Source organism: Neolamprologus multifasciatus, chromosome 11 (assembly GCF_963576455.1).
Source record: "Neolamprologus multifasciatus chromosome 11, fNeoMul1.2, whole genome shotgun sequence".
Lineage (NCBI taxonomy): Eukaryota > Metazoa > Chordata > Actinopteri > Cichliformes > Cichlidae > Neolamprologus > Neolamprologus multifasciatus.
Genome location: NC_140449.1, coordinates 87315 through 111214, shown reverse-complemented (window position 1 = coordinate 111214; position 23900 = coordinate 87315). Strand labels below are relative to the sequence as shown.

Sequence of the window (23900 nt, the reverse complement as noted above, 5' to 3'; positions counted from 1 at the left end):
GGGCGACAAATCAGCACAGACATAGAGCTCCATTCAAACTTTGCTGCCAACAGTAATAATTCTTCAAATATAATCATCAGTGTTTTAGCAGTTATGATATCAGGGACAATCTAGACATGTGTGACAATACTGAACATGTCACATGACACACCTTAAACATCATGTGATCCACTCTCAGTCTGCACTTTCATTCATGACTTCAACAGGTTGAAATGAGCTTTGAACAAACATTCAGTGAAATAAATCTTTCATGGATTCATGTGAGCAGCAGATGAACTTTGTACCAACAACATCTTCAATAACAGAGTCTGAATGAAGCTCAGGTGTTGATGCTGCTCACTGATTGGACGGTTGGTTTCAGCTCTGCTCTCAGTCTTTACTGCACAGGTGAAGGTAGAAAGTTTGACTGGATCTATAGACTGGAAACAGAGAAACATGCTGAACATTTGAAGCTTTGCAGCAGAAATGTTCATGTTACAAATACAGCAGAGCTGATCTGGGATCAGTGTGTTCACACCTGCAGCTACAACAAGGTTTCATGTCTCCACACGTCAGCATGTTAACTTTACTCTGACTCAGTCTGAGCAGTCAGACGCATATTTTTAAAGTTAACACATCAGCACACACAGAGCTGAGCCCCTCCCACCTGTGCTGAGTTTCAGGTGGAGCCCCGCCTCCTTCCAGGAAGCAGCTCACCTGTGTGTCCGTGTTTAGTGTCCAGGTGTGGAGTGGAGCTTGTTGTTGTTGGTGTGTGAAGAAACTGTAAGTTTGCTTTGTTTCCTCCTTTAACAGTTTGTCTTTAGGAACTTTACTGTTTGTTCAGCTCATGTTTGATTTCTTCACACAACAAACTGTGTGTGTTTGTATTTCCGGTCTCTCCATTAAAGTCAGTGTGTAATGTTTTCCTGGCTAACATCAGCTGTGTGCAGATTAGTTCCAGCACAAATCTGCCGTTCCATAGTTCACGGTAACTGACTCACAGCTGGACCAACGAGGCCGAGTGTGTCCGCCACTCTGAGCTACGTTCGTGTTTGTGTACTTGTAGTTTGTACTTTGTGAGTTCACTCAGAGTCCACAGAGGACGCAGCGTACGGATGACGTCACAGCCCTTTACCTCCTTTACTGTCACTGTGATTAATATTTACACACGAGACACCTGCAGAGCTCTGACGCTAAGCTAGTCAGACAGCATGCTAACACTAAGCTAACACTAAGCTAACCAAGAACCCAGAGTGACGTTAAAGCTGAGTAAACACTGACTCCAGACCAGCACCGTGATAAAGTGAGCTGCTGCTGCTGAACTTGAACAGGTAACAAAGTGATGAGCAGTCAGGCTGCAGGTTTCTACCTGTTCATGTTTCTACAGTAGAATCACTTTGAAGTGTCTATGGAAGAAATATAGTATCATCAGAATTCAACTGTTTTTAGACATTGAATTTATAACACTGAATTTTTATCCTCCAAATTCACCTGCAAAAAATTCACCATCAAATATTCACGTGCAAAAAATTCACCTGCAAAAGTGATGAACTTGAATGACCCAAGCAATCAGCACTAGATCGAGTTGAGCGGCTCTCAGCTGCAGTTGCTGACATCATCCAACCGAACTACTGCTGTGATGAATCAGAATACAAGGTTTACTTTAGAACACAGGTGTCGAACTCCAGACCTCAAGGGCCGGTGTCCTGCAGGGTTTAGATGAGTCCTTGATCCAACACAGCTGATTTAAATGGCTAAATTACCTCCTCAACATGTCTTGCAGTTCTCCAGAGGCCTGGTAACAAACTAATCATTTGATTCAGGTGTGCTGACCCAGGGTGAGATCTGAAACCTTCAGGACACCGGCCCTCGAGGCCTGGATTTCGACACCCCTGCTTTAGAAAGACTGCAGCAAGTGTCTTGCTGACTGAATAATTTCATTTTGCATAATCTGAAACAAACACATAAAGACAGAAACAATTTATAAATTAACGTTTGATAAAATCTAAGAATTAATCATTTATTAGATACCAATATAATATGTCTACCATAAAACTTGTGTGGAGCGAAGTGACATTCAATCAAGATGGTCTGGCATGCTACAACTTTATAGTAGTTAAATTCTGGGTACAAGTATACATGCCCATCTTGTACATGTTTTTTTAATATTATTATTATTATTATTATTATTATTATCCTACCCAATTACATGTTTCTTTTAATCAGAGTATGCTGTTTTTATGACTTTACAATATCATTTACATTGTGTTCCTTACATTTTCCCTAATTGTATTTTATATTAATCCTATATTTCCATTTTAGTATTTCTAATGTTTGCCTTGTTTTCAAAACTGCCTCTGCAGACAGGCAGGGGAGGCGTGGAAATTGTCTTTGAGTTAGTCAAACGTTTTCCTTAGTTCGAGTAGATGATAAAATAAAATAAAAATGAATGGGATTTTAAGTAGGACTAGGCGTTCTGTAATGATCTCTATTTAGGAGAAAAACTTAATCACTCACCTTTAAACAGCTCTCTTTTAGGAGACACACTATTGGCTAATTGTGTCAGGTGATCAAACAATTTAATTGGCTGAGAGCCGCTCGACTCGATCTAGTGCTGATTGCTCTAGCTTGGGTCATTCAAGTTCATCACTTTTGCAGTTGAATTTTTGCAGCTGAATTTTTTGCAGGGAAATTTGGAGGATAAAAATTTTGTTATAAATTCAATGTCTAAAAGTAGTTCAATTCTGATGATACTATATTTCTTCCATAAGTGTCTTTGTGCTGGTTTCATCTTTGATTTGTGTTCATAAACACTCAGAGAAACATCACGTGACCTCATCAGGATCTGTGTTGGTGTGTGGGGCTGTACCTCAGCTTTATGTTGTTACATGCTCATTTGTTCATTTTACACAGTAACATCAAAGTAATGTTATGAGGAGTAATGAAGTAACGTACTCCATTACTTTTAATAATTGTTCTGTGTAATATGTGTAATAATAACTTTTTTGAGTAATGACCCAACACTGATCACAACAAAGAGGAAATGCCTCCAACATGCACAAACATTCGACCCACAACATGCAGTTAATGTGCACAAATGTCTTTGATATGCTGCTCAGTGATGGTGGTGACTGTCAAAGCAGAGCTACTGAGAATCAATAAGTAATATCAATGATGGAATCAGAATCACTAAATTCTTATCATCCCTGTCAGTATCATACATGTGCTGTATAATGTGATAAATGTAGAGGTGCTGGCTGTTCTCTCACTCTGCTGTTTAGCTGTAAAGGACGCCTCCCTGCCTCTGTCTCATTCATGACCTTTAATAGTCTCTTCTAACATGCAGAGATCTGTATGATCTGTTTCATAGAGTCTAACCAGCCTGTACAGTTAACAACAACAGTCACTGCATCACTGACACACAAACGTCATCTCTGTCAATAAAAACATTCATACATGGAATAAAAACACATCAGTGGATCATTGCTGGAGCTGCCTGGACTTCAGTCTTCAGGATCTCAACCAACAGCATCGACATGCTGCTCCAGATGTTTGTGCTCCAGATGTCTGTGCTCCAGATGTCTGTGCTCCAGGTGTTTGTGCTCCAGGTGTCTGTGCTCCAGATGTCTGTGCTCCAGATGTCTGTGCTCCAGATGTCTGTGCTCCTGGTGTCTGTGCTCCTGGTGTTTGTGCTCCAGGTGTTTGTGCTCCAGATGTCTGTGCTCCAGATGTCTGTGCTCCTGGTGTTTGTGCTCCTGGTGTTTGTGCTCCAGGTGTCTGTGCTCCTGGTGTTTGTGCTCCTGGTGTTTGTGCTCCTGGTGTTTGTGCTCCACGTGTTTGTGCTCCTGGTGTTTGTGATCCAGATGTCTGTGCTCCTGGTGTCTGTGCTCCAGATGTCTGTGCTCCTGGTGTTTGTGCTCCAGATGTCTGTGCTCCTGGTTTTGTGCTCCTGGTGTTTGTACTCCTGGTGTCTGTGCTCCTGGTGTTTGTGCTCCTGGTGTTTGTGCTCCAGATGTCTGTGCTCCTGGTTTTGTGCTCCTGGTGTCTGTACTCCTGGTGTCTGTGCTCCTGGTGTCTGTGCTCCTGGTGTTTGTGCTCCTGGTGTTTGTGATCCAGATGTCTGTGCTCCTGGTGTTTGTACTCCTGGTGTCTGTGCTCCAGATGTCTGTGCTCCTGGTGTTTGTGCTCCAGATGTCTGTGCTCCTGGTTTTGTGCTCCTGGTGTCTGTACTCCTGGTGTCTGTGCTCCTGGTGTTTGTGCTCCTGGTGTTTGTGCTCCAGATGTCTGTGCTCCTGGTGTTTGTGCTCCTGGTGTTTGTGCTCCAGATGTCTGTGCTCCTGGTGTTTGTGCTCCTGGTGTCTGTGCTCCTGGTGTCTGTGCTCCTGGTGTTTGTGCTCCACGTGTCTGTGCTCCTGGTTTTGTGCTCCTGGTGTCTGTACTCCTGGTGTCTGTGCTCCTGGTGACTGTGCTCCAGATGTCTGTGCTCCTGGTGACTGTGCTCCAGATGTCTGTGCTCCTGGTGTTTGTGCTCCAGGTGTCTGTGCTCCTGGTGACTGTGCTCCAGATGTTTGTGCTCCTGGTGTTTGTTCTCCTGGTGTTTGTGCTCCAGATGTTTGTGCTCCTGGTGTTTGTTCTCCTGGTGTCTGTGCTCCTGGTGTCTGTGCTCCTGGTGACTGTGCTCCTGGTGACTGTGCTCCTGGTGTCTGTGCTCCTGGTGTCTGTGCTCCTGGTGTTTGTGCTCCTGGTGAACAGGCTCTCAGTTTCCTCCTTGAAATAAGTGTTTATATTGTTGTTATATTGTTGACCCACTATTGATCATGTGACTCATCACATGATCAATGGTAAACGTCTCTTTCCCTCTCAGGTTTAAATATCTGGGACTCTCCACCGTTTGGTTGTAGAGCTGAAGAAGCTTCTCAGATGAAACGTTTTCAAGAAATTCGAAGTCTCTCTTTTCTCTCCAAGCTCCTTAGATCACATGACCTGGATGACTGAACCTACAGACATATTGACCTGGTTTCTAGGTCACATGACAGGTCAGAGGTCAGCGACTGTAACTCAGTTACTTCTGTTAATGTGAACTCACTGAGTGTTTGTGGTTTACCTCTCAGACTGACTGAAGATGATGATGGAGGAAGAGGAGGACAGAGCAGAGTCTGCAGGGTCCAGCTGTCCGTCTGTGAGGAGTGACCGGTCCAAAGATCTAAATCCAGGCTTCAGTGCTGAACCTGGACCAACGAGGTCAGAGAGCTGAACTCACTGAGTAACAGAAATAATTCTGCACTGACATTATAATCAGTGTTGATTCTGGTTGATCGTCTGACTGTGTTTGTGAGCTGAGAGGAAATGAAAATGAGTTTGTAACAAAAATCAGTTTTGTCCAGTTTTCCTGTAAAAAGCTGAACTCTAATCTAAGAGGACTGTTACTGACAGGAAACAGCTGTATTATCTGCAGTCTGTGTGATCACAGCTGCTTCAATCATGTTTGTGTCTGCAGAGGTCAGAGGTCACAGTCTGCAGGGTCCAGCTGTCCATCTGTGAGGAGTGACCAGTCCAAAGATTATAATCCGAACTTCAGTGCTGAACCTGGACCAACGAGGTCAGAGAGCTGTGATGACTCCTTTACATGTTTGTGTTTCCTGGATAAATATGACCTGAAACATCCTCAGATTGTTACAAAGATTCATTAAAAAGAAAACGATGAAAGAGAAAAGATCCAAATGTTAGACTTGGTCATTTGCTGTTTGAGGACAGTGATGCTCATATCTGTGGGGAAAGTGTGACCTGAGTGGGTTCATGTTTGTCTTTAAAGAACAGAGCTGCTCTGATTCTCTTTGTGTCTGATCTGTTAAACAGTCTGAGAGGTCACACAGAGACCCAGCAGCTAAAGCCTGGATCATACTGGCTGCTGTTAATGAGACTCCATCAGGACAACACTGAACCACAGTGGTGTGGATGTAGTGGATAAATCCCACCATACTGATGCTCAGATTTAATCACAGGGAACAAAACCAGATGTTACCTTCAGATTGTGACCTTTGGAGTGGACGATGCAGATTTCAATAGAGAATAAATGTTGTTGTTTTTCAGCTGTGAAAAAAGAATCTAATTTTGTGAACTTAAGAATTTATGATGCTGGAAAAAACATGGAGACAATAACACAACATTTCCACTGTATTCATAGAATGAATGTAAAACTGTCAGACATTCATTAAATATGCAAAATGTCTACAGAAACATCAGAGGGTCAGATGTGAAGCACTCAGTGATTTTGATAAAATGACTCATCAGTTATTGATCTGTACTACACTGATCTACCACGTTAGTAAAGCTGGTGTTGTGGTGGTGGAGGGAGACCTCGGATCATGTTCTGGTTTTGGAGCAGTGATCTGCTGATGGTTCAGTTTAATGAGCTTCTTCAAAATCATCCCTGACATCACCACTGAAAGGACGTCCATAAACTTACTAAAAATGACCCATATTTTCACAATCTGAGAGTTTAAAACTTGACAAAGTTGATTCAGATGAAGTTATTTGAGCAGAAACTCCTGGATCTTTATCCTGTGTTGATCTATTCCTTCATGGTTCCTCCACAGAGTGGACCAGCAGAGCTCAGAGGTTCCCAGTGGTCAGTCTGCCCAGCAGCATCAAACACAGCTGGACTCCATATTTATGGTCTGTACATGTACAACAACTACTGTTACATCTGTTCTGTTCACAGTCATCTCCATGCTGCTCTTTGTAGACCAGTGGATTGTCTGTGTGTCCAACATGGATCTGATGTTTGGCTCCATGATTTCAGTCTGATTGGCTCATTCATAAATATTCTGTTCCAGCTGCTGGAGGACAACATCATCACTTTTGTGAAGAACGAGCTGAAGAAGATCCAGAAGGTTCTGAGTCCAGATTACCCAGAATGCTTAGAGATTCAGAGGAGCAGCAGCAGAGAGGCATTTGTGAAGATCACAGTGGACTTCCTGAGGAGAATGAAGCAGGAGGAGCTGGCTGACCGTCTGCAGAGACGTAAGAGGATTTATGAATAAATGAACATTTTCCAGAGATGGAAGATGGAGCAACATGTTTTAAAGATTAGTTCTTTTTGGAATTGAGTGTTTATTTTTCTTCTCATTCAGAACTTCCAGCTGCTGTTTGTCACCGTAACCTTAAATCTGCTCTGAAGAAGAAGTTCCAGTGTGTGTTTGAGGGCATCGCTAAAGCAGGAAACCCAACCCTTCTGAATCAGATCTACACAGAGCTCTACATCACAGAGGGAGGGACTGCAGAGGTCAATGATGAACATGAGGTCAGACAGATTGAAACAGCATCCAGGAAACCAGACAGACCAGAAACAACAATCAGACAAGAATACATCTTTAAAGCCTCACCTGGAAGAGATGAACCAATCAGAACAGTGCTGACAAAGGGAGTGGCTGGCATTGGGAAAACAGTCCTAACACAGAAGTTCACCCTGGACTGGGCTGAAGATAAAGCCAACCAGGACATCCAGTTCATGTTTCCATTCACTTTCAGAGAGCTGAATGTGCTGAAAGAGGAAAAGTTCAGCTTGGTGGGACTTGTTCATCACTTCTTTACTGAAACCAAAGAAGCAGGAATCTGCAGCTTTGAAGACTTCCAGGTTGTGTTCATCTTTGATGGTCTGGATGAGTGTCGACTTCCTCTGGACTTCCACAAAACTACAATCCTAACTGACCCTAGAAAGTCCACCTCAGTGGATGTGCTGCTGATAAACCTCATCAGGGGGAAACTGCTTCCCTCTGCTCACCTCTGGATAACCACACGACCTGCAGCAGCCAATCAGATCCCTCCTGACTGTGTTGGCATGGTGACAGAGGTCAGAGGGTTCACTGACCCACAGAAGGAGGAGTACTTCAGGAAGACATTCAGAGATGAGGAGCAGGCCAGCAGGATCATCTCCCACATCAAGACATCACGAAGCCTCCACATCATGTGCCACATCCCAGTCTTCTGCTGGATCACTGCTACAGTTCTGGAGGATGTGCTGGAAACCAGAGAGGGAGGACAGCTGCCCAAGACCCTGACTGAGATGTACATCCACTTCCTGGTGGTTCAGGCCAAAGTGAAAAAGGTCAAGTATGATGGAGGAGCTGAGACAGATCCACACTGGAGTCCAGAGAGCAGGAAGATGATTGAGTCTCTGGGAAAACTGGCTTTTGATCAGCTGCAGAAAGGAAACCTGATCTTCTATGAATCAGACCTGACAGAGTGTGGCATCGATATCAGAGCAGCCTCAGTGTACTCAGGAGTGTTCACACAGATCTTTAAAGAGGAGAGAGGACTGTACCAGGACAAGGTGTTCTGCTTCATCCATCTGAGTGTTCAGGAGTTTCTGGCTGCTCTTCATGTCCATCTGACCTTCATCAACTCTGGACTCAATCTGCTGGAAGAACAACAAACAAGAGGCTCTTGGTGGCCTTTCCAGTTTATGCTGTGGTTTAAACCATTTCCAGAGAAAATAAATCTTTACCAGAGTGCTGTGGACAAGGCCTTACAGAGTCCAAATGGCCACCTGGACTTGTTCCTCCGCTTCCTCCTGGGTCTTTCAATGGAGACCAATCAGACTCTCCTTCAAGGTCTGCTGACAAAGAGAGGAAGTAGCTCACTGACCAATCAGGAAACAGTCCAGTACATCAAGGAGAAGCTCAGTGAGAATCTGTCTACAGAGAAAAGCATCAATCTGTTTCACTGTCTGAATGAACTGAATGATCGTTCTCTAGTGGAGGAGATCCAACAGTCCCTGAGATCAGGACGTCTCTCCACAGATGAACTGTCTCCTGCTCAGTGGTCAGCTCTGGTCTTCATCTTACTGTCATCAGAAAAGGATCTGGGTGTGTTTGACCTGAAGAAATACTCTGCTTCAGAGGAGGCTCTTCTGAGGCTGCTGCCAGTGGTCAAAGCCTCCAACAAAGCTCTGTGAGTAAATCTGTGATCATGTTTATTTTTAAAATGTTGATTAAAAGTGGTCATAGATTTCTTCCATGACAGATCCATGTCCTAAAACTATGAGCCTACGTAGTTGTATAGTATAAAAGAAAAAAGGAGCACTTTTGACCACAATATTGTAACTTGAATGAACTTTTGATACAGCCTTCAAACACTTAAGGAGCTTAAAATGTTTTGATCTATGAACCCACATTAAACACTCTAGTTAAACTCTAAAAACAGAACATTAAAATCTGTATGTCTGCAAATGTATGTGCATTGATGTGATCATGCGTGGAGATCTGAGGTTGGTTGGTAGGATGGACTCATGTGCAGAATCACATGTGTGCTAATATTTCTTTGTTTGGATTTTTGAGAATTTGGTTCTTTTGACGTTTCTTTCGGTATGTAGCCTTGGGCTGGTTCACCTGAATCAGGGGTGTGGTGTGTTGATTGTTATTTATTGATATATATTATTTCTATTCTAGAATTTATTAAAATATTAACATTTTAGTAATTTGGGGTATTTTTTTGTTTATTATTAACAGGAACACAGTTGAAAGTAACTGCATTGTTGGGATTGTCTAAATGATTAGTAGGAACTACTTCTTCCACCTGTCACAGTAATGTGTGAAATACAGCTGTAAAAATGCTTCACAGCTGACGTGTGCTCGTTCACTCAGGTGATGATCATAAGCGAGTCATGTGTGAAGATATTTCAGCTCCACAAACTGCCAAGATGCTAGTTGTGAGAATTGTGGCAGGGGTGAAAACCTCTTCCAACACAAATAAAAGTAAATCTTAACACAGTAGTGCTGCAGGCAGGTACTATCCCTGTATAGAGGGAGGAAATATGTAGCTGGCAGTGTTGTGTAGCACGGTTGCTAAACTTTGTAAAGTGACTTAAATCCAGGTTCCGGGGTTTTCTGTCTATGTTTAAATGATGGGAATTCACTGCATCTTTAAAACTACAAATCCCATTTGTTCAAATTGTAGAGCATTTAAAGTTGACTATAGACTAGCTATTTTAAAAATATACAGTGTACTGGGAGTAAAACAGCAGCTGTTGGCTTTAAGTAACAAAAATACAATTCAAAATATTTAATATAGGAAAGAGAGAGAAAATAACACCATCCATCCATCCATTTTCTTCCGCTTATCCAGGGCCGGGTTGTGGGGGCAGCAGCCCAAGCAGAGAAGCCCAGACCTCCCTCTCCCCAGCCACCTCCTCCAGCTTGTCTGGGGGAACACCAAGGTATTCCCAGGCCAGCCCGAGAGATATAATCTCTCCAGCATGTCCTGGGTCTGCCCTGGGGGCTCCTCCCGATGGGACATGCCCAGAGCACCTTGCCCTGGAGGCATCCTTGTCAGATGCCCAAACCACCTCAACTGACTCCTTTCAATGGCCTTTCTGGATGGCTGAACTCCTCTCCCTATCTCTAAGGGAGAGGCCAGCCACCCTTCGGAGGAAGCCCATTTCCGCCGCTTGTATCCATGATCTCGTTCTTTCGGTCACTACCCACAGCTCGCCACCATAGGTGAGGGTAGGGACATAGATCGATGGGTGAATTGAGAGCTTCGCTTTTACGCTCAACTCTCTCTTCACCACGATGGATCGGTACATGGTCCGCATCACTGCAGCCACAGCACCAATCCACCTATTGTTCTCCCGCCTCCTTCTCCCATCGCTCGTGAACAAGACCCCGAGATACTTAAACTCCTCCACTTGGGGCAGGAACTTGTCCCTGACCCGGAGTGGGCACTCCACCCTAAGGACCATGGCCTCAGATTTGGAGGTGCTGATCCTCATTCCCGCTGCCTCACACTTGGCTGCAAACCGTTCCATCACCCGATGAAGCCAACAGAACCACATCATCCGCGAAAAGCAGAGATGAGATTCTGAGACCCCCCCAGGTGAAAGCCTTCCGCCACTTGGCTACGCCTAGAAATTCTGTCCATAGAAATTATGAACAGAATCAGTGACAAAGGGCAGCCCTGGTGGAGCCCATCACCCACCGGACTTATTACTATCCAACTTATTGCCGGCTATGCCAACCAAGCTCTTGCAATGGTTGTAAAAGGATCGAATGGCCCGTAGCAATGGCCATGAAATTGTTCTCAGTTTTATTATTTTCAGTCACATCTGTTTTTGATTATTAATTGAATATTTTAAAATTCAGGCTTTTTATGTTACACAAAACATCATATTTTCTTATGATGTCTTGTATTGATTCTGAAGGAATAGTTTTCATCAGTATCGCAGATACCAGCCTGAATTTTTCTTTGTATTGGATCAGAAAGGAAATCAGTGGCATCACACATCACACAACTTCAGTATCACTTCATTTTAATAAACTGGGGGGAGGTGCACCAAGATTCAGTATGAGATAAAGAATTATTTTTAACTTTAAGGTTGGAGAAATCTGTTGTTGGAAATTGGAAGAACAGGTCATCTTAAAAATCACTGCATTGTAGTTTTATTCAGGCCCCTTCAATCTGTGATCACTGTTGCTTTGCATTGTAAATGCTACTATTACACAGGTCACAAATATTAGTGTATGTGTGTGTTATTGGGTAATAAACCAAAAGAACAGAATCTACCAGCACCTCACTGATTTCTGCTTAAAAACAACAAAAAAAAGCAATAAAGCTCTGATTTGTTTTGTTGATCTTGTCTCCCTTCCCGCTTGATTTCAGACTGAGTGGTTGTAACCTGTCAGACAGAAGCTGTGAAGCTCTGTCCTCAGTCCTGAGCTCCCAATCCTCCCGTCTGACAGAGCTGGATCTGGGTAACAACAACCTGCAGGATCCAGGCGTGACGCTTCTGTCTGCTGGGATGAAGAGTCAATACTGCAAACTGGAAACGCTGAGGTCAGATCAAGCAATATCTATTTTTTTTTCATCCAATTAACATCATTTAATCAATTTCATTTGGAAAAAATTAACAGTGTTTATGTTTTTGTTTTTTTTTATGAATCCATCCAAGTCACAGTAAACTGCCACATTTGAATTTTGTAACATGAGGCAATATGGATTCCAGCATGTCCTGAAACAGTGTTGAAATATTGTAAATGTAGTAGCTCCTCATGGCACCATGAATATACTTTAACACAAGTGTTTCATGTCTTCTTGTCATCATTTTTTCAGACTGAGTGGCTGTAACCTGTCAGACAGAAGCTGTGAAACACTGTCCTCAGTGCTGAGCTCCCAGTCCTCCCGTCTGACAGAGCTGGATCTGGGTAACAACAACCTGCAGGATTCAGGACTGAAGCTTCTATATTCTGCAGTGGAAAGTCCAAAGTGTACACTTGGAATTCTCAGGTCAGGATTCAGTCTTTTATGATGATGATTTAAAACCTGAGTCAGGTCGATAAATGGCTTCCTCATTTGCAACAGACATGATTTGTCAAATCACCTTATATCTAACCCAAAGGTCCTGTGTTTTACTACAAAATCAAAGTAGTAAAACATCTTAATATGTATCTAAGAGAACATATATGTTCAAGTTTCAGTTTTTCCCTGGATCATGTGTGTACCCTCCTGGTTGGAGCTCCAGCAGCCTGTATCAGTGAATGTGACTTTAAATGAAATTGCTGCCCCTGTCAGGAAGAGGTCTGAGTGACAAACAAAACAGCAAATATGAGCACTGCATGTGTATGAGACTACACAGATTCAGACCTGAATGAGACACTAACTTTGTCTCTGAGAGATAACTTTTATTATTAAATACACTTCATTTCTCATCTGTGTAGAGAATGTAGAGTTTGACATGCTAATATTACAAAATGCAAAATCACACTGAGTCACAAAGAAATTGTTTTGGAGTATTTATAGTTCAGCTGATGAAATTGTTCAAACAAACCAGTTATTTACACAGAAACAGCACAAGTGAAACTTTTTCAGGGGACTTACCACTAAGCTTGTCCTGGTACACCTGTAGACCCCAGCTTCTATGGACCGTGTGCTTAAGTTCTGTGCTGCTCTGATTTAGTGCCCGTGCTGTCTTTCAGTTCAGCTTTGTTGAGCCTCTGGTAGGATTTTTGAATGTCAGACACTTTTTTTACATGACCTGTGTAAAAACAAATCAGTAAACACATTAAGCTGAAGTAAGATGCACAATTTGAAAAATGGGGCACAAAAAATGTTGCTGCTTTCTGGAAAGTGCGTCTAAGAAGACCCAATGGAGAAAGTGAAGAGAAAAATCAAAGATTAAGAAGAAGAAAATGGCAGAGGCAGTTTCTCTTGGACTGCCTGCAGATGGGGCAAGACTCTAGAAGCAGGGATGATAGGAGAAAATGTAAAGAGGCCATATGATAAACCAGGAGATGAATACTCTGGTATTCTGGGGATAGAGGGAGTGAGAGGGAGAGATTCCAGTAAATGATGAAGGATGAATTTCAGAGAATCAGAGCTAAGAAACCAAAGCAAGTGGGGAACTAAAAACATGTGGACAGACTCATAATTAGGCCAAAGACACATTAAAGGAATTATTACAGGTTTAGAAACAGGGATGGATATGGAGGAGCTTAGCATGAATTTGCATTGAGGAAAAAATAGCAACGAGCATCAAAGGTGAGGAAACAGTTAGGAAAACTAAAAGGATGTACTGGCAGGAATACTGCAGTACTTTAGGAAGAACTACACCGATTCAGAATGTGTGGAGTACAGTTAAGAACATGAATGCAGACAGGAAACAACAGCAGTGTTCGTAAAGTAAATTCAAACTCCTTCATTAAATGCAGCTGGTTGAGTTGAAAACAATGGAGAATGATTCTGTTAAGTTGTTTATTCTCTATAGAAATGGAGCAGAAGAAGTGCATGCAGAGCTGGACGTGGGCTGTATATACATGCGTGTATCTGTGTTGTCTGTGAGCAGAGAAAACAAAGCGCTTTTGATTCTCCCACAATGAGTGAAATATAAATGTAGTTTACATAATACCTATTAAACAGTATAGGTATTATGAAATAATAATGATGCTGTTAGCTTCAACAACAACTCCTCTCGACACACATTAACAGGCCATGCAATAAACTAATAACCACAAAGGTCCTGACAGGTAATAAACCTGTTATTACTTACAGTGGCTTCATAAACGCACTGATGGAAATGTCCAGTGTATCATAAGCCAGCCAGTCCTGTTACTGCAATTAACGTCTTCACCAGAAAGTGTCACCATCAGGCTTCAACAGCAGTTTCCAGTATTAATAGTATTAATGAGCTACAGGTAGTATGGATGGGAAAATGCAGAGATGCTGGGCAAACAATTTGATCAAATCCACAGTGGGAATAATTGAAGTGATGACGGCAGATGTAGAGAACAAAAATGAATCATATTGAAAGGTTAAATCAGGAAAATCCTGGAGAGGAGGATAGTTCTAATGTTCAGTTTGTAATGTTTGAATTCAAAGCAGCTCTTAAATGCATAAAAATGACTTCACCTGGGAAGGATCAGGTGTGCTACATCATGATGAAGCAGTTAGAGGATGCTCTGCTGCTCTTCTATAATAGAATATATCAGGAAGCTGGAAAGAACTGTGAAACCAGGGAAAGACCCCACTAAGACCACAGGTTATAGGCCTACAGCTCTAACATCTCATGTGGGAAAGTCATGGAAAGAATGACAGTGGACAGACTGATGTATGTGACGCAAAGAAGGCAGCTGTTTGCACCTTCTCAGCAGGGGGAGGAACACCATGGAGCCAGCAGTCAGAGTCAGAGATAAGGAAAGCTCAGTGCATTAGGAGATGAGGTGTGGTTCATATTAGCCAACTTAAATGATGGAAATGAATGAGCTGTTCCTGGTTAATATTCTGTGTTTGCTAACAGTGTTACAGACCCAGGCCTAATCTGTCATCTGTTAACATGTCCAATATCTCCTCATTTATTGGTGGATAATCCACTAACATGTTTTAATGCACAAGTTCATGTGATTTCTGTGTGCTGATAACATCCAGTCTGTTCTGTGTGGAAATAAAATAATGAAACCAGACGAGGTCATTTTTGGAGACGTTGTGGTGGGATTGTTGCTCCTGCTGGACTCGGTCTGTGGCTCGCTGCTGCTGATAAAAAGTTGGAGGTAAACAGGTCGGCTAAAAAAGCTGAAGGGAGATGGCTCATAAACAAGTGACCGCCACTTTATTAGGTCACAGGTGTACTGTACCTGAGACAGTGGCCACTGTGTACCTAATAAAGTGTCAGCCATGTTAAATGTGTTTCCAAGAGGAGAAAACCAGCTGGCAGCAAAGGCAGGGAGGTGTCCTTTCCACCTAAACAGAAGAGGAATATAAAGATAATGAAGGTCACAGTTTGAATCAGTCGTATTTCATTCAATACAGTGATGAACTGATCTAGGATCAGTCCAATCATCAGCAGTTTGATCCACGTATGGATTGAAGTGTATTTGTGAAAATGTTGGACTGTTCCTTTATCAGTGTGTAACAGTGTGTGTATGAACATACACACAATGCATAAACGGATAATGCTAATTCACCTCAAATTAGTCTTAGCTAATAACGGCACCTGCTTAGCATTAGCTGGTCACATTGTTATAAGGCAAGAAAATATGGTATTAGCATTAGCTGCCAATTTCTATTTATCTAAAATTAGCTTTAGCGACTTATGGCAGTCTACTTAACATTAACTCCTCACTAATACAATGCTAATTCACATCAAATTAGCATTAGTTGCTAACAGCAGCCTTCTTAGCATTAGCTCCTCACATTGTTATAATGCAAGGGAAAGTAGTTAGCATTATTTGATAATGCTAATTCACATCAAATTAGCAATAGTTATTAACGGTAACACACATCACATTGTTAAAATGTAAGAAAAAACATTGTTAGCATTAGTGGATAAATTAGCATTAGCTAATAACGGCAACCTACTTAGCAATAGCTGCTCACATTGTTAGAAATCAAGAGAATATGGTATTAGCATTAGTTGCTAATGCTTATTCACCTAAAATTAGCATTAGCCACTAATGGTAGCCTATTTAGCATAAACTTCTTAATGCTAAATAAAGTTAATTAATGCTAAATAGGCTTAACTGAAATGAAAGTAATGTTAGCATTAGCTGCTGATATTGTTAAAAGGTAAGATAAAACATTGCTAGCAGCAGCGGATAATGCTAACACACATAATAATTAGCATTACCTAATAATGGCAGCATTCTTAGCATTAGCTGCTCATATTGTTATAATGCAAGGGAAAAGAGTTGGCAAAAACATTGTTAGCATTAGTGGATAATGCTAATTCACCTAAATTAACATTAGCTAATGATGGCTACATACCTAGCATTAGCTACTGATATTGATATATAGCAAGAAAATTTGGTATTAGCATCAGCTTTTAATGGTTTTTCATCTAAAATTAAAATTAGCCACTAATGGCATCCTATTTAGCATTAACTCTTCACATCGCAGGGGAAAAGTTAAAATTGAATAAAAAAGGTGTTCACATTAGCTACTCGTATTGTTAAAAAGTAAGAAAAAACTTTGTTAGCAGAAGGGGATAATGCTAATTCACCTCAAATTAGTATTAGCTAATAACGGCAACCTACTAAGTATTAGCTGGTCACATTGTTATAAAGCAAGAAAATATGGTATTAGCATTAGCTGCCAATTCCTATTTACCTAAAATTAGCATTAGCTACTAATGGCAGTCTACTTAGTATTAACTCCTAACTAATATATTGCTAATTTACATTAAATTAGCATTAGCTGCTAGCATCAGCCTACCTAGCACTAGCTGCAAACATTGTTAAAAGAGAAGGGAAAAGTGTTAGCATTACCCGATAATGCTAAACTCGCATCAAATTAGCATTAGCTAATAACAGCAGCCATCTTAGCATTAGCTGCTCACATTGTTATAATGCAGGGGAAAAGAGTTAGCATTAACGGATGATGCTAATTCACGTCAAATTAGAAAACATGGCATTAGCATTAGCTGCTAATGGTTACTCACCTAAAATTAGAATTGGCCACTAATGGCGTCCTATTTAGCATTAACTCTTCACATCGCAGGGGAAAAGTTAAAATTGAATGAAAAATAGTGTTCACATTAGCTACTCATATTGTTAACAAGTACGAAAAAACATTGTAAGCATAAGCGGATAATGCTAATTCACCTCAAATTAGTATTAGCTAATAACGGCAACCTACTTAGCATTAGCTGGTCACATTGTTATAAAGCAAGAAAATATGGTATTAGCATTAGCTGCCAAATCCTATTCACCTAAAATTAGCATTACCTGCTAATGGCAGTCTACTTAGCATTAACTCTTCACTAATGTAATGCTAATTCACATCAAATTAGCTTTAGCTTTAGCATTAGCTGCTAGCATCAGCCTACCTAGCACTAGCTGCTCACATTGTTAAAAGGGAAGAGAAAACGATATTAGCATTAGCTGGTAATAATTATTCACCCCTAATTAGAATTAGCTGCTAATGGCAGCATACTTAGCATTAACTCCTCACATCGTTATAATGCAAATGATGCTAACTTGCATTAAATTAGACTGCTGTTATTAGCTAATGCTATTTAGCAGTAGCTGCTCACGTTGTTATAAAGCAAAGGAAAACGATATGAGCATTAGGTTCTGATTTTGTATTTGCCTTAAATTAGACATAGGTACTAATGGCGGCCTACTTAGCATTAGCAGCTCAGATGTTGTAATGCTAGAGAAAAGAGTGTTAGCATTAGCCGTTCACATTGTTATAAAGTTAAGGGAAATAGTGTTAGCATTAGCTACTCACATTGTTAAAAAGTGAGTGTTAGCATTAGTGCATAATGCTAATTCACATCAAATTAGCATTAGTTAATAACGGCAGCCTATTTAGCATTAGCAGATAATGTTGACCTTGGCCCACTGGAAAAGTTAAGAACTAAAGATTTAGGAGTGTTTCTCGATAGCTCTTTCTCATTTGAGAAACAAATAAATTCTGTTATTAAAACCAGCTGTAAGGTTTATATTGTTGATTGTCATTTATATTTACTCATATGTGCTTAGAGTTTTATAATAGATTGCATAATGATAGAGGTTTGATCCTTAGTAGTCTGTAAAGACTTTGTGTGCCTTCCAGAGTGCTCTGGCATGCACACACCAGTTGGGGCCATGAGAGAGGTCGTACCCTCTCTTACTGACTTATGGTGTAGGACAGGGGTCTCAAACTCAATTTAGCTGGGGGCCGCTGCAGGCAGAGTCTGGGTGAGGCTGCGCTGCATTAGGTTTTCCACAAGAAAGGCATGGTTAAAAAATTCCAATCTTCTCAAATCTCTTTATTTCAGTGAACTTATGTGTTTTTTTTCAGTCTTCTATATCTGCTGTATTTAGATTGAAATGTCTGTATTAACAGTTCTATAACCTTCTTCTGAACATGAATGGAACACTGTAGAAAATGAACTGTTCTTCTGAACATGGCTTCTCTTGCCTACTCCTTGCTGCTAGAGACCTGGCAGCGTTTCCTCTCGCATAGCATAGCCAGATTTGGCCTGAGGGAGGAAGCAGTTGCGACCCTCAGTATGTCTTGAAGATGATCATCCGTAAGTCTGGACCTGTACTTGGACTTATTGAAGTTCAAAGTGGAGAAGAGCTTTTCACACAAGTATGTGCTACCAAAAAGGCACATGGTCCGCTTGAACATTCGGGAAAGCCGAGGGAAACTAGGACTCAATTCTCTCAAAAATTGTCCAAGCTTGTCTGCTTTTCCACTCGCCTCCCTGAACTTTGCTTTGAGTTCAGAGTTGCACTACAGCTCAATGAGCTCCATTTGAAGCACAGAAGGGGCATCTTGCACATCAAAGGAGAAGGGGTCCGCGAAAATTTGAAAGGTGGCTCTGTGTGTCTTGAAGATAAGATAAGATAAGATAAGATAAAACTTTATTAATCCCTCGGGTGGGTTCCTCTGGGAAATTTGGTTTCCAAAAAAGCACAGCACCGACAGAAGTTACAGAGTTACAGAATATTATATATATATATATATGTAAATATACACATATATAAATACAAAGACATATATAGATAAAATATACAAAGGGGATAAATAGAATAAATAGGAATAAAAATAAAAATAAAAATACAAGTGAATTGCACATTTCAAGTATGGAGTCTATTGCACCGTTGACTATTAACAAAAAGTATTGCACAAAAGGTAATTGCACAGTGAAGTGAAGAGGCACTACAGCTTAGTTGTTCCCCCCTCCTTTGTCCTCCTGTTTTCCCTCCCTCTCCCCTCCAGAGAGGAGTTAAACAGTCTGATGGCGTGTGGGACAAAGGAGTTTTTAAGTCTGTTGGTTCTTGTCTTTGGGAGACGCAACCTGTCACTGAACAGACTCTTCTGGTTGTTTATGGCCGTGTGCAGAGGATGCCCAGCATTGTCCATAATGTCCAGCAGTTTCTTTAGTGTCCTTTTCTCTGCCACTGACACCAGAGTGTCCAGCTTCATGCCGACCACAGAGCCAGCCTTCCTGATCAGTTTTTCCAGCCTGGATGAGTCCTTCACATCAACATACTTGTCAGCACTGAATGGTGTGCCTGCATTCACGAGTGCCTTGCATGCTGGGAAATGGCAAAGGGTTGTCTGAGAGAGCTGAGCTTTCCAGAGCGCAAGTTTTGTGGAGAATGCTGTCACGTTGTCATAGGCAGCACTGACAAGTTGCCCCTGGCCTTGTAACGTCTTGTTCAGTACATTAAGCTCATGTGTTATATCAACAAGAAAAGCTAAGTCCATGAGCCATTTGGGATCAGTTAGCACAGGAACACTAACTCCATCCTTCTCCATGAAGGCTTCACTTCTGCTCTCAACTCAAAAAGTCTCTTTAATACATTTCCCCTGCTGAGCCAACGTACCTCAGTGAAGTCGAGCACATCCCCATATTCTGACTCCATTTCCTCTAAAAAAGCACAGAACCTTCGGTGCTTTAAGCCCCTGGATCTGATTTGGTTGATGCATTTCACAACAATAGACATCACATTATCCCTGGCTATTGGACTCACTTCACTCGCTGGTGCAAAACTTCATCCTCCACGAACTCCACCTTCACCCCCCCCGCCGCTGCCGCTTCCCGACCCAGCCCGGCGGTGAATGTTTTGCACTGCCCGCCGGGGAATCTGCGGCCCGGCCCGCCGGATGAGGAATTACCCTGCCGGTCGGAGCTATCTCCGAGAAGGAAGCGACGTTCACGCCGCCGACGCCCATCGCCACAGCCGGGCCCCGAGAGTTCTGAGTTGCCGGCTGTGGTGAGTGGAAAAGACACTCTGTCTGTTTCGCCGGACCGTGCGACTGTTTATACCGGGGCTGTGTTTTTTGAGTCGGCTGCCCAGCCGGTAGCTCAGTTAGCTGCCCAGCAGCCACTAGCTCAGTTAGCCACTCAGTCGTCACCTCCATCACATTCAGCCTCATGACCCATAGCCCAGTCATTACCACAGCCAGACCGACTACAAACTATGTTGCAGTCCATAGCCCAGTCAATAGCTCAGTTGGTAGAAGACTCATCAGCTCAGCCACCTATTCAGCCATCATCTTCACCAACTCCTCTGGTACAGCAAGCCATAACAGTTCAACCCATAAAGGACAGTTCAACAACTTCTTATACTATGCAGAGAGACAAACCTAATGACTATGAAAACGTTCCTCAAGAGCTGGCCAGTTCTGAGACTGAGACGCACTCCAGGGCCTCCCCAGAGGCTGGGTTTCAGCCCCCAGCAGACTCTGGACCCCTGGAGGTTAAGAAGCCAGCTGAGGACTGCACCCGGCTGTCGCTGCCTGAGCTGAGTCAATGCTTGGTGCAGCTGCAGTCTGCTTTGTGTCTGCCAGAGGCCCGTGCGCCTGCTGGTTCTGATCTGTCCCTGCCAGAGGCCCGTGCGCCTGCTGGTTCTGTTCTGTTCCTTCCAGGGGCCCGTGCGCCTGCTGGTTCTGTTCTGCGCCTGCCAGAGGTCCCCGCACCTGCTGGTTCTGTTCTGTGCCTGCCAGGGGCCCCTGTGCCGACTGGTCCTGAGACTATTTTCGCTGGTGGGCCCGAGGAGCCCGTCCAGCCTCCTGTCTCGTCATCTGGTGGGCCCGAGGAGCCCGTCCAGCCTCCTGTCTCGTCCGCTGGAGGGCCCGAGGAGCCCGTCCAGCTTCCTGTATCGTCCGCTGGAGGGCCCGAGGAGCCTGTCACCCTCGCCTGGTCCAGTTTCGGCTTCACCCACGCTGTCGCCCGGTCCAGCTTCAGCATCCTCAGCGTCGCCTGCAGCAGCCTCCTCTTCAGCTTCATCAGCTTCGCCTGGTCCAGCCTCGGCTTCCGCCTCGTCTGGTCCAGCCTCGGCTGGTCCAGCCTCGGCTTCCGTCTCGTGCTGCGAAGGCCACGCAGCCTTCTGGTCCCCAACTGCCGCCTCAACATCGTCGGTCACCTGCCAGGCCGCATGTTGGGCATCTTCGCCGCCGTGGTCAGCCCCCAGAACTGCTTTCACGCCGCCGCTGTCGTGCACACGGTCGGCCGCCTGAACTGTTTCCCCATCGTTGCCGTCCGCACGGTCGGCCGCCTGAACTGTTTCCCCGTTGCCGCCACTGCCTTCCACATGGTCGGCCCCCGGAGATGAACTGTTCTGGGCTCCTGAGTTGTCAGCCTCCGGGCCGGCCTCCTGAACTTTGTTTTGGGACCCTGTTCAGGAACTCCAGTCTGTGTTGTGTTTTGGTCAATTCATTTGGCCCACTGGATCTTGTTTTTTGTTTGGTTGTGGTCCCTCCATTCTGGGTCCCCGCCGCCCGCCCTGGGTTGGTCGTCTGTTTTTTGTTTTGGGCTGTCTGGAGCCAGCCCTTGGAGGGGGGGTACTGTCATGGTGCTGGGTCGTCGACCCAGCGTTTTGTGTTTTATGATTATTTTCCTCTGTTCTGGTTATTCTGTTTCCTCCCCCCTTGTGTCCGGTTCAGGTTCTAGATTTCCTGTTTTGTTCTGAAGGTCTGTGTCTGTTGTCATTGTTTTCAGCTTGTCTCCTCCGGTCCTCATGTGTATTGGGTTCAGCTGTTCTTCCCTTCTGTGTGTGATTACCTGATTACCTTGTGTGTGTATTTATAGTGCGTGTCTGCCTGTGCTCCTCGTCGGCTCGTCTGTGTTTCATGGTGTCCTGTTCCTCGTCTGAGTCTCTCTGCCTCCCACCCCGTTCGTATGATCTCCGGTTTGTTATTTAGCTATCCCAGTTTAGGTTTGTTCTGTAAATTCTCTTCCCTCACTGCCTGTTTTTGCCAATCCACCACCTGTAAATAAACCCTCACTCATATCATCTTATCGGCTGTCTGCATTTTGGGTCCTCCTTTTCCTCCACACCACACGGCTCACCCCGCCAGCCGTGACAGGTTTGATCCTTAGTAGTCTGTAAAGACTCTGTGTGCCTTCCAGAGTGCTCTGGCATGCACACACCACTTGGGGCCATGAGCGAGGTCGTACCCTCTCTTACTGATTTATGGTGTAGGACAGGGGTCTCAAACTCAATTTAGCTGGGGGCCGCTGCAGGCAGAGTCTGGGTGAGGCTGGGTCGCATTAGGTTTTCCACAAGAAAGGCATGGTTAAAAAATTCCAATCTTCTCAAATCTCTTTATTTTTATTTTTTAACACAAAATATGAAAAATAAATAAACAAATTAAAAATTAATAAGAAAATAAATCAATCTGTAATGCATAAATAAAATAATAATAAGATATTTTTAGTCAGTGAACTTATGTGTTTTTTTCAGTCTTCTATATCTGCTGTAGTTAGATTGAAATGTCTGTATTAACAGTTCTATAACCTTCTTCTGAACATGAATGGAACACTGTAGAAAATGAACTGTTCTTCTGAACATGGCTTCTCTTGCCTACTCCTTGCTGCTAGAGACCTGGCAGCGTTTCCTCTCGCATAGCCGAGCCAGATTTGGCCTGAGGGAGGAAGCAGTTGCGACCCTCAGTATGTCTTGAAGATGATCATCCGTAAGCCTGGACCTGTACTTGGACTTATTGAAGTTCAAAGTGGAGAAGAGCTTTTCGCACAAGTATGTGCTACCAAAAAGGCACATGGTCCGCTTGAACATTCGGGAAAGCCGAGGGAAACTAGGGCTCAATTCTCTCAAAAATTGTCCAAGCTTGTTTGACATTGGCTGCATTATTCTCTTTGGTTGCTTTCTTGAAGAAATCTTGCTGCCTCAGTAGATCTGTTTTAAGACTGGCAACCCGGTTCGCTCTCTCATCTCCCTGGTATGTTGCATCCACCTCAGCATGTCTAGTTGTGTATTGACGTTTCAAATTGTATTCCTTGTGCAGCGCAACTTTCTCTGTGCAAATAAGACAGGTCAGGGTGCCCCTGTGCTCAACAAAGAAATATTGCATTTCCCACTTTTCCTGAAATTGTTGGTGCTCATCACCAACCTTTCTCTTCACCGCAGGCTTTGAAAAAGACATGTTTGGGGCTATGTAACATTTAGAATTCTACTTGGTGTCACTGTCGCATTGAAGTTTCAATCAATCGTTTAGCCGACGGACGGGGAACGTCTCAACGCGTAGAGAACGTAATTTCTGCTTCTTTTTCTTGCAACCGTAGCACGGCGATCGGCAGATAAAAAGCCGGTAGCAGTCTCCTTTGTTTTTACGCTCAATGTTCAAGTCTTTCATGATGACACGAACACCGTGGCATTTGCAGATGGTACAAAGTGCAGGGATGGCGAGCGCAAAAAAGGCGACTGCTCACGGCGCCGGGCTGTTGTTACAGGAGAAAGAAGCGGAAATGACACCGTGACGTATAACAAATAACATCACCTGTTTCTGATGTTAGTTGTTTTGACTGCTTTTACATTATATTGAAATATATGTAATGTTCATGTATGCTGCAATGCAAACGGAGTGATGCAAATAAAAAACATCGACCCACAAATTACGGTGCGACCCTATAATTAGTCCGGGTTACCGGGGACTGTTATTGCCGATGAACAGGTGTCGCTATGTGACTGCAGACT

The 23900-nt window shown here is 43.2% G+C and overlaps 1 protein-coding gene across 5 annotated transcripts in view; it reads left to right on the top strand.

Moving 5' to 3' along the window:
* The first annotated feature begins 583 nt into the window (after window positions 1-583).
* The window catches only part of LOC146507523 (protein NLRC3-like), a 29888-nt gene continuing 6571 nt past the window's right edge, over window positions 584-23900 (top strand). Inside the window, exons 1-9 of one of the 5 annotated variants that reach the window (XM_085176190.1) lie at window positions 584-762; window positions 4945-5015; window positions 5091-5220; window positions 5477-5578; window positions 6576-6654; window positions 6816-7002; window positions 7113-8931; window positions 11638-11811; window positions 12088-12261. In XM_085176190.1, coding sequence (XP_085032316.1) covers window positions 5102-5220; window positions 5477-5578; window positions 6576-6654; window positions 6816-7002; window positions 7113-8931; window positions 11638-11811; window positions 12088-12261 — 2654 coding nt within the window. In that variant the 5' untranslated portion in view covers window positions 584-762; window positions 4945-5015; window positions 5091-5101. Of the gene's footprint in view, window positions 763-1105; window positions 1311-4944; window positions 5016-5090; window positions 5221-5476; window positions 5579-6575; window positions 6655-6815; window positions 7003-7112; window positions 8932-11637; window positions 11812-12087; window positions 12262-23900 lie in introns of those variants that run through there. The other 4 variants (XM_085176191.1, XM_085176189.1, XM_085176192.1 and 1 more) reach the window with 4 other exon arrangements.